Source organism: Phycodurus eques, chromosome 14 (genome assembly GCF_024500275.1).
Source record: "Phycodurus eques isolate BA_2022a chromosome 14, UOR_Pequ_1.1, whole genome shotgun sequence".
NCBI classification, from domain to species: Eukaryota; Metazoa; Chordata; class Actinopteri; order Syngnathiformes; family Syngnathidae; genus Phycodurus; species Phycodurus eques.
This window is the reverse complement of record NC_084538.1, coordinates 1,469,723-1,479,106: the sequence shown is the minus strand read 5'-3', so window position 1 is coordinate 1,479,106 and position 9,384 is coordinate 1,469,723. Positions and strand designations below refer to the sequence as shown.

Genomic DNA, 9,384 nt, shown 5'->3' with positions numbered 1-9,384 from the left:
TGCTCTGCTTCCTGTCGTCTCTTCAGTGCCACTGTCTCTCATCTGTCCATCTTGGCTGACCTCACCACTGTTTTATAAACTTTGCCCTTCATCCTAGCAGAGACTCTTCTGTCCCATAACACACCCGACACCTTCCTCCACCCGTTCCAACCTGCTCGGACCCGTTTCTTCACTTCCTGACCACACTCCCCATTGCTCTGGACGGTTGACCCCAAGTATTTCAAGTCCTCCACCCTCGCTATCTCTTCTCCCTGTCGCCTCACTCTTACCCCTCTCATTCATGCATTTATATTCTGTCTTACTTCGGCTAATCTTCATTCCTCTTCTTTCCAGTGCATGCCTCCATTTTTCTAACTGTTCCTCCAGCTGATTCCTGCTTTCACTGCAGATCACAATGTCATCTGCAAACATCACGGTCCACGGGGATTCCAGTCTAACCTCATCTGTCAGCCTATCCATCACCACTGCAAAAAGGAAGGGGCTCAGGGCCGATCCCTGATGCAGTCCCACCTCCACCTTCCATTCGTCTGTCACACCTACAGCACACCTCACCGCTGTTCAGCTGCCCTCGTACATGTCCCGTATTATTCTAACATACTTCTCTGCCACTCCAGACTTCCGCACGCAGTACCGCAGTTCCTCTCTGGGTACTCGGTCATCGGCTTTCTCTAGATCTACAAAGACACAATGTAGCTCCTTCTGATCTTCTCTGTACTTTTCCATCAAGGCAAATAATGCATCTGTGGCATATTCGAGGCATGAAACCATACTGTTGCTCGCAAATCCTCACTTCTGTCCTGAGTCTAGCCTCCACGACTCTTTCCCATAACTTCATTGTGTGGCTCATCCACTTTATTCCTCTCTAGTTCCCACAGCTCTGCACATCACCCTTGTTCTTAAAAATGGGCACCAGCACACTTTTCCTCCATTCCTCGGGCATCTTCTCACCCGCTAGAATTCTCTTGAATTCTCAGTATGTCACTCCCTCGCGCACGGCTCGCCGATTGACAGCACCATTGCAAACCCGACGCCTGGCGAGAACGGATTAATTGCATTGCCGTTCATTTTAATGGGGTTAGGGTTAGGGTTTTGAGATACGAGTGTTCTGAAATAAGAGCATGGCCACGGAACAAATTCAACCCGTATCTCAAGGCACCGGTGTACAAGTGAAAGCCAATTGTACTCGGCGTTGGAGCAGTCTTGACGGCCGCCAAGCTTCTCAAACTGGAGCTGAACTGCAGTCAATTTTACAACACTGCTCCAAGGCAAAAGCGAAGATTTGCGATCACCTTAATCAGTGACATGAAAAAAAATAGAATCGCCTCCAAGCATGATGCGGTATGCTGTACACGAGTGTCTATTGTTATTACGATTGTTACATCAAATAAAAGGAACTGAGCCAACTGCACTGTGGATGTTTGTGCTTGTAGGAAGCAGGCGAAAGGTACATTTGATCCATATCTGTTGCGGTCCACTCTTTATGCAGGAATGCACTTCCTTGATGGCTACACACACAAAAAATCATGTTGTCGTGAGGAAGGCCGTTCTGCACCTTGTTGCAGAACCTGCGGATCCTGTTCACTCGCTCGGGTTGTTTCGGACAGACGGCAAGCATCTGGAAGCTGCAACTGCAAGAGTCATGTCCAACAGTAAGTGTCCTTTTGTTACCTACAAGCAGAATGTGCTGAGTTGGGTTTGTTGTTGTTTTTTGTGGACGTTTTTTGGGCCTTCTTGCAGACGGTGATGTTGACATCAAGCAGGCCATGGTGGTCCTATCCACCGACGATCAATGGTCCTCCCTTGTGTCCCTGCTGAAGGAGAGCGCGGTGGTGGACAAAGAGTTAACCTCTCGGGGATCCCAGCAAGTCTACTTTGACTTGGTTCCGGAGAAACGCTTGGTCTGCCTGAGCCGTGCAGACATCCCGGGAGACGCCACGGAGGAGGAAGTCAGCCGGGCCGTGAACGGATGCTTCGAAGCTGGCGAAGACGCGATAAGCGCCTTCCTGCTGTTGATCCAGGGTGGAAATTACACGAGCAGGCAAATGCGCCTGGTGGAGCTTCTGCAGGTTCACTTTGGAGCCGAAGCCTTCAAGTACTTGCTGGTGGTCTCTCTGGAAGACGGTAAGACGGCGGACACGCTGGACGACGCACTGCTGGAGCTGATCGACGCGTGCGACGGACGCTACTGCCGCCTGACCGCGTCGGCGGCCAGGGATAAAATGAACGCCCTGGTCAGCATGGTGGACTACACGCTGGCCGAGAGCGGCGGCTACGGCCGGGCCGCGCCGGACGAGGCCAAGCGCAAGAGCACGGAGGACACGGCCATGAGTATTCTGAGGCAGAAGGTGCGCGAGGCCGAGGAGAGACTGGAGGCCTTCGGGCGGATGGCGGCGCAGAGCGAGGAGAGGCGAGCCAAGGAGGCCGAGGAGCTGAGGGCCAAGCACGTCGAGGAGAGGCGAAAAGAGGCGGCTGAGAGGAAGCGCTACGAAATCAAGAAGGAGAGCCTGGAGGAGGCCGTCATCAGCCACCTCCACATCAAACCACATGTCCACGGTAAGACCCCCCAAAATAATTATTTTGCTCTACAGTACTGCGAGAAGATATTTAATAATACCCTTGCGCTAACCCAGTGAAGTGTGGGACAAGTACCAGTCGTGCTAGGCTAGGTTCTCTCGAGTTCTACGTGAAAGTAGAACCTTTGGGACTACGTTTTTTTTTTAAAAAATTATTTCACTTACCCCCCCAAAATATTTCCAACCTAAAAAAACAAAACTTTTAGCTCGCGCCATGATTGTTTTTGTCATAAAAAGACATTATTTCTTGGAAAATATAATTGTGCCCCCCCACCCCCTCCCAAAAAAAACCGACTTCCTTCTCATAAGATTATGACTTTTTCCTAAAAAAAATAAGTAAAATAATATAAAAATCTGCAATGGCTGTTTTTCTCATGAGATTGTTTTTCCTGAATAAAAAAACCGTCATCACGTAAGATTGACCTTTATTTCCGATTCGATGTCTATGTTCCCTAAAAATTGTCTGTTTGTTTTTAAACTACACCATTTTTATTTACCTTCGATGTATAGTTTCTATGTACATGTACATTGTATGTACAGTATGAACTGTTTATCACATTTGTACATGTGTTCAGTGACCATAAGAGGCATCTTATTATAGTCTATTTGAATCCCTAAAGTAGTTATTTTTATTTTCCTATATTTAAGCACAGTGTTAATGTTCAAACTGTGCACAATGTTACAGCGACTTTCAATAATATTAAATGTACTTTTTACAAATAAAACCTTTGGCCTGTTTTTGCTGAACACTAAAGGCCCCTTTATACTCCCGCGGTCGCACGGCCGACAACGCCCGTACAGGAACTAACAAAAATGCAGGGATAGTAAGGAAGTCATACAGTCAGTCACCCAGGAAGTAGTAGAGTTCCACAGGAAGTAACGCCACCAACCCTGATTTTGTCTGGCAGACGACGACGCCAACAATCTGTCCGTGGTGCTGCTGGGCCTGTCGGGCAGCGGCAAGACGTCGGCCCTCGGCCTCATCTCGGCGCGAGCGGGTAACCGGTACCGTGACTCCGGGTCTGACGCCGAGACTCCCCGGCCCACCCTGGCGTGCGCCCGGCGGGAGGTCTGCGCGGCTGGCAGGAGGCTGGTCCTGGTGGACACCCCCGAGCTGTGGGACGAGGACGGCGTGGAGAATCCGGAGAAGGTGAAGGACTGCCTGGCTCTGGCACTACCGGGGCCTCACGTCTACCTGCTGGTCCTCCAGGTGGGCCGCTTCACCTGGGGCGAGAGCCAGATGCTGGCCCACCTGCAGAAGGCGTTCGGCAAGGACGCGGCCGAGCGCGCCGTGCTGCTGTTCGTCCGCATGGACTCGGGCCCCGCGCGCCCACAGAGGGTCCACGACTACGTGGCGGGGGCCCACGCCGCCCTCCGCCAGCTGGTCCGACGCTGCGGGAGCCGCTACTACGAGCTCAGCCTGGCCGCGGCCCCCCGCGACGGCCTGACTTACCCCCAGGTGAGAGAGCTTCTGGCGGGCATCTACAAGCTGGCGGCGTCCCACGGGGGACGAGGACACTCCGTCAAGAGATTTTCTGTGCGGGAGCTCCAAGACAGGAAGAAGGCCATGGAGGACTCCAAGGATGCAGCCTTGGAGGACAATTTCCTGCTCGCAGAGAATTAGGATTTGCATCATTTAGCAGTTTGGTGGACTTCAACACGCCTCACTACTCAGCTGGAGTGACAACAGAGAAACGAGACTTGTACAAGGTGGTAAAAACTGTCGTCCGACAAGAAACAGGGCACTTTCTTGTTGCACACCTTCCAAATCCCCACTTCTTACACCGAGACGCTCTCAGGAAAGAATCCATTTGAAATTCCTGCACCTTCACGCACCTTCAGGATCCCCACTTCTCGCACCAATATGGTGCGTGCTAACCTTCCGCTTCCCCGGTTCTCAAACCACGATGGTCCCCATGCACCTGCGGCATCAATACTTCCTGCAACATAATTGTTCACGCACACCTTCCACATCCCCGCTTTTTGAACCAAGATGGTACATACACTTTTTGTATTAAGATGGTCCACACATACCTTAGATTCCCACATCTTGCACCAACATGGTACACACTTCTTGTACAGTTTCCCAACTTCTAACACTGTGAAATTCTGTGCATATCGCCCACATCCCCAATTCTTGCCCCAAGATGTACTCCTTCCGGTCATCCAACAAAACCTTCTCGACCTCTTGACGAACACCTTCCCCGCTTCTTGCCCCGAGTTGGTCGCTCGGCACTGACCCCTTGTTGGGGCCTCTGGGAGACATTTGAGACACTTCCCCTAACTTAGTAGGAATTTCAAATGGACTATTTACTCGGACCATCTTGGTGCAAGAAGTGGGGATCTGGAAGATGTGCAACAAAGATGGTGCCCGAGCTTTTTGTGAGCTGCCTATTTCCCCAAACGTGTCTGTGAGCGAACCCTTCTGAATTGCAACAGCACCAAACACTACAGAATAGTTTAAAGAAGAAAAGCTTGTGTATGGTCCACATCCACGCATTGCCACACTAATTGACAAAAGTAATTGGACAGCTTGATGACCAGGGAAGAAACTGGAACGATATGCGATTAGAGGGGTAGGGTTGCATTGGTTAAAAAGCTATATGGAGAAGAGACAACAGTTTGTGCAGATGGAGTAATAGAGGTCTTCACTTTCAGATATCACCTGTGGTGTGCCGCAAGGGTCACTTTTAGGACCAAAATTATTTTTATTGTACATAAGGGACACGTAAAGTTTCCAATATATTGAAATATTTTATTTTTCTCAGACAATACAAATGTATTCTGTGAAGGAGAGAACCCCCAGCAGCTGCTGGAAATTGTATCAACTGAATTGGGAAAACCAACCTCTTTTATTTGTCATGATTATTATGTCACGGAAGCCGTTGCATTGGATTTCCCCTGCGGGCGAACAAACGAAGCAGCAAGCGAGCAGCCAGGGAGGAAGAGGAAATCCTCGAATTAGTAATCTGCGTGACTCACTATAATCTGTGGAATTCACATTTGTATTAATTGCTGTGCTTTCTTCTCTGGCTGTACAGCCAAGACTAGACAACATGAAAATAGGAAGTAATGCTAACTACATAAGGCTTTGTATTGTGTTGTTGGTGTCGCATTTGTGGTGGGTGTGGAATCTCAAGCGTCGGGTCGAAGGCCCATAATGCCGTCAAGCCACTCTGTGTAGTGCGAGATGATGGTGTAGATGCCCGGCTTCTTGATCTGGCCGCACTTTTTCCCACCGTTGGACGTGATACCCACCACAACGCCGTTGTAGAGCAGGGGGCCACCCGAGTCGCCCTAAAAATGACAAAGAGACTTGTCAAAATAGGGCAGAGAGAACGATGTCGTCTTGAATGCATCAATCCAAACAGCAACATTGGAGAACAAAATATGGCTGTTTGTTAAGTAGAATGCGAGCACTACAACAACTGGAAACTGTGAACTATGTATTTTGTATTTGAGTGTGAAGATGTATTAACGCTGAGCCTCACCTTCTGCAGCTTTACTCTTTATTTCCTCCATCCTGCTGTTTAAATTTCTTATTTTGTTTGAAAAAAAAATGCAGTTAATATTTGATGAAAAGTCATGTATTCCTTCTCAGAATAAAGATTAAATTCTGTATTTTTTTGTGGTATTAGCTCCCGATACGTTCAGGAATATCACTAGTATCAAGATACAGAAGTTGAGTAATCATGAACATATTAAGAGAAAATAATCTACAGTATCTTTAGTCTTACTTATTGGAAGAAAAACAGAAATCGCTATCGATATTATCCCAATACGGTGTTTGAGCGATAAACAACAGTGTTAAGAAAATCGTATACAATAGTTTTATATCGATAAAGCTAGTAGCACAATACAGTGATCATGAGAAAATCAACATGTTGGAAGAAGGTCATGTATGATATTTTTACGATACAGCTAGTATCACGATGCAGTAATGGCGCCTTAATCAACATTTTGGGAGAAAATCATGTAGGATATCGTAATATTCCAACGATATCGCTAATATCACAATACACTAACAACAACAACAGTCTGCTTATTGGTAGAAACTCATGTAAGATATTTTTACAACAATATCGCTCATATCATAATAAATTACTTAGCTGTAATCACCGTATTGGAAGAAACTCAAGTACGATATCTTTCCAGCTAGTATCACGATACAGGGATTTCGCAACAATTGACATATTGGAAGAAAACCAAGTTTGATATTTTTCCAACGATATTGCCGGTATCCCAAAGTAATCATGACAAAAACTAAATGTTTTCCAGTGATATCAATTGTATCATGATACACTGAGTGTCCAATAATCAACACATTGGCAGAAGATCACAAAATATATCAGAATACTCAGAATCCCAACAGTATCGCTATTATGACACGATAAAGTTACTGCACTATAATCAACAGATTTGAAGAGAATTGTGTACAATAACACAATACCTTTCCGAAATTATCGCTAGTATCATGATTCAGATTGTGTGTAGTAATCGACATCTTGGAAGAAATCCATGTATGACATTCTCGATGATTTTTCCGTTGGTTGAGCTCGTACTCCGATTCAGCGATTGAGCAATAATGGAGATAACGGAAGGAAACCACGTACAATATTTTGCAACAATATCAAACATATCAAGATACAGTGAAACTTGACACTGTCACATCATGAATAAATTGACTGTGAGTCTTGCCACATAACAGTTATAAACCGTGAAAGTTGCGAGGAACATCAGTATCAAATCCTGAAGTGGCTACCGCTAAGGAATCCCAAGTATGCGTCCCGTCTAGTTTGTCCACTCACATCACAGGAGTCCTCCATCTTGTGTGGTCGGTCACAAGGGTCAGGGCACAGCTTGTGGGCGCAGATCATGTTGTCGGTGAACTTCTTGCCAAAGTAGTCGCTACGTTGGCACCGGGTGGACCTCACCACCTGGATGACCGCCTCCTTCAGCGTGTCGGGCCTGGAGCCCAGGTTGTCCAGGGAGCCCCAGCCGGCCGTCTCCACCTCGGCGTCAGTGTCTGGGTTGACGCCGCCGGCTCGCAGGAACGCCACCACCTTGACGGCCTCGGAGGCGTTGAATGGGCGGTCCAGCTACGGTCGCAAAAAGTCGTTTGGATGCTCGTCAAAAGAACTTTCAAACAGCGTGGGCTTACTTTAATCAGAGCGATGTCGTTGTCGTAATTGTCGGGGTTGAACTCAGGGTGATTGTGGAGCTCCAGGATGTCAAACGTCTGCTTGGTGTCCTCACCTAGACTCAGAGAGTGAACGCCCAGGACAACCTTCCTGCCGTTGGCCCTGTTAGACGGCGCCAGAGGGAGAACTTCACCCAACAATCAAAAACCTAAAGAATGTGCAATGTTCTCATGATATTAATCCAGTGATAGATACGGCGATTCAACACTATCTTTTTTCAGCAATACCACCAGAATCACAATACAATGATTGTGTGATCATTGTCATATTGGAAGTCAATCATGTACAATATTCTCACAGTATTTTTCCAGTGATATCGATAGTTTTGTGATATAGTGATTGTGCCATAATTGACATAACGGAAGAAAATCATGTGGAATATTGTCATAATATTTTTACAGTGATAGATACAGTGATTCAACGAGGCTTCTCCATCAATATTGCTCATATCGCAGTACACTAGTAATAATAATTATTATAATTATCATATTGGAAAAAAATCATTTGCAATGTTCACATGATATTTTTCCAACGATTTAACAACACTCTTTTCAGCTATAACAATTGTGATCACTGTCTTATTAGAAGAAAACCATATATCATTACCACTATGCAATCATTATCATCAGTAGCTTAGTGGTACGTGCCGCTGCCTTTCATGTAGATACCGTGGGTTCCGTTCACGGCCAATGGCCAAATAGCCAGCCACGGCCTGGCCGAAAAATGGGTGTGAGTGGGTATGACGTTTTAGCCAATGTTCTGATCGTCTCCCTATTGCTATTTTGAATGTCATACATGTTTTTCTTCTTTTATGTTGAATTATTATCTCTCAATCTCTTTATTATAGTACCATTGATATGGTAGGAAGAATATCCAGAGAATATTGTGGATGTTTTTTCTTTTTCAAAAGATGTAGAGTTGCTGTTTTACCCTGTGGGCAGACAGTGCACGGCCGTCATCACCCACTGGTCGGCGACCACGAAGCCTCCGCACTCGTGCTTCACGCGGTCTCCCTCGGCCACCTGGATGGATGCCATGTAGGGCCGAGAGTGGGCCGCCGCCTCCCTGCCACCGATGATGCCCTCCCCTGAACACAATAAACCTGTTACATGTGGACTGAATGGTGAAATAAAGACACGTCTGCGTTTATTTTTAGCCAACTCACCAAGCGAGAAGAACCCCGCAACAAAGAGCCCCACAGACACGAGCGTCTTCTCGGACAGCATGGCGGAGCTTTAGCTTAAAAAGTCATGCGGCTGGGAAATTATAAAGCGTTCCAGTGAGGAAGTGGGAGTTCATCCTCCTCCTCTTGTCCCTTTCTGGGAATACCAAGAGAAAAACAGGAAAGCACAAGCTATAACTCAACTCCAGAGGCACGGAAACAAAAGAATCATCAGAAATGATTTCCCGAGGGTCTACTAGCAAGTTTCTGCAGAACTTTCACATCCCTTGAACCAGAAAGACATTTGAAGTTCATATAAAGCAACAATTAACCACTTAAACATTCCAATGCTCAGAAACGGGACTTTTGTTTTTCCGTTTTCCTGGACAGGAAGTCACGGAACACAGCAAAACTAAATTTCCACTCACTGAAGGGTACAAGATGTGTC

The 9,384-nt window shown here is 46.7% G+C and overlaps 2 protein-coding genes across 3 annotated transcripts; one reads left to right on the top strand and one right to left on the bottom strand.

Annotated features, from left to right (window-relative positions):
• The first annotated feature begins 1,207 nt into the window (after window positions 1-1,207).
• On the top strand, window positions 1,208-5,776 carry LOC133413084 (uncharacterized). Of its 2 annotated transcripts, XM_061697000.1 has the most exons (4): window positions 1,208-1,338; window positions 1,431-1,649; window positions 1,738-2,553; window positions 3,482-5,776. In XM_061697000.1, exons 2-4 carry the CDS (start codon window positions 1,481-1,483, stop codon window positions 4,195-4,197), a joined length of 1,701 nt encoding a protein of 566 aa, XP_061552984.1. In that variant the 5' UTR covers window positions 1,208-1,338; window positions 1,431-1,480; the 3' UTR covers window positions 4,198-5,776. The 2 variants fall into 2 exon arrangements, with proteins under 2 accessions (XP_061552984.1, XP_061552983.1); XM_061696999.1 differs by lacking the exon at window positions 1,208-1,338 and having other exon boundaries at window positions 1,342-1,649.
• Window positions 5,315-9,073, bottom strand: cfd (complement factor D (adipsin)). Its single transcript, XM_061697001.1, has 5 exons — window positions 8,940-9,073; window positions 8,705-8,861; window positions 7,735-7,876; window positions 7,382-7,672; window positions 5,315-5,870 (listed from the first exon to the last, which is right to left on the bottom strand). Exons 1-5 carry the CDS (start codon window positions 8,998-9,000, stop codon window positions 5,709-5,711), a joined length of 813 nt encoding a protein of 270 aa, XP_061552985.1. The 5' UTR covers window positions 9,001-9,073; the 3' UTR covers window positions 5,315-5,708.
• Between the last annotated feature and the right edge of the window lie 311 nt (window positions 9,074-9,384).

Coding starts and splice junctions, on each gene's coding strand:
- cfd (XM_061697001.1), bottom strand. CDS start 9,000: ATGCTGTCCGAGAAGACGCTCGTGTCTGTGGGGCTCTTTGTTGCGGGG. Junction 7,877..8,704: donor GTGCACTGTCTGCCCACAGG/GTAAAACAGCAA, acceptor GCCGTCTAACAG/GGCCAACGGCAGGAAGGTTG. Junction 7,673..7,734: donor ACGACATCGCTCTGATTAAA/GTAAGCCCACGC, acceptor TTGCGACCGTAG/CTGGACCGCCCATTCAACGC.
- LOC133413084 (XM_061696999.1), top strand. CDS start 1,415: ATGTTTGTGCTTGTAGGAAGCAGGCGAAAGGTACATTTGATCCATATC. Junction 1,650..1,737: donor TGCAAGAGTCATGTCCAACA/GTAAGTGTCCTT, acceptor GCCTTCTTGCAG/ACGGTGATGTTGACATCAAG. Junction 2,554..3,481: donor CATCAAACCACATGTCCACG/GTAAGACCCCCC, acceptor TTTGTCTGGCAG/ACGACGACGCCAACAATCTG.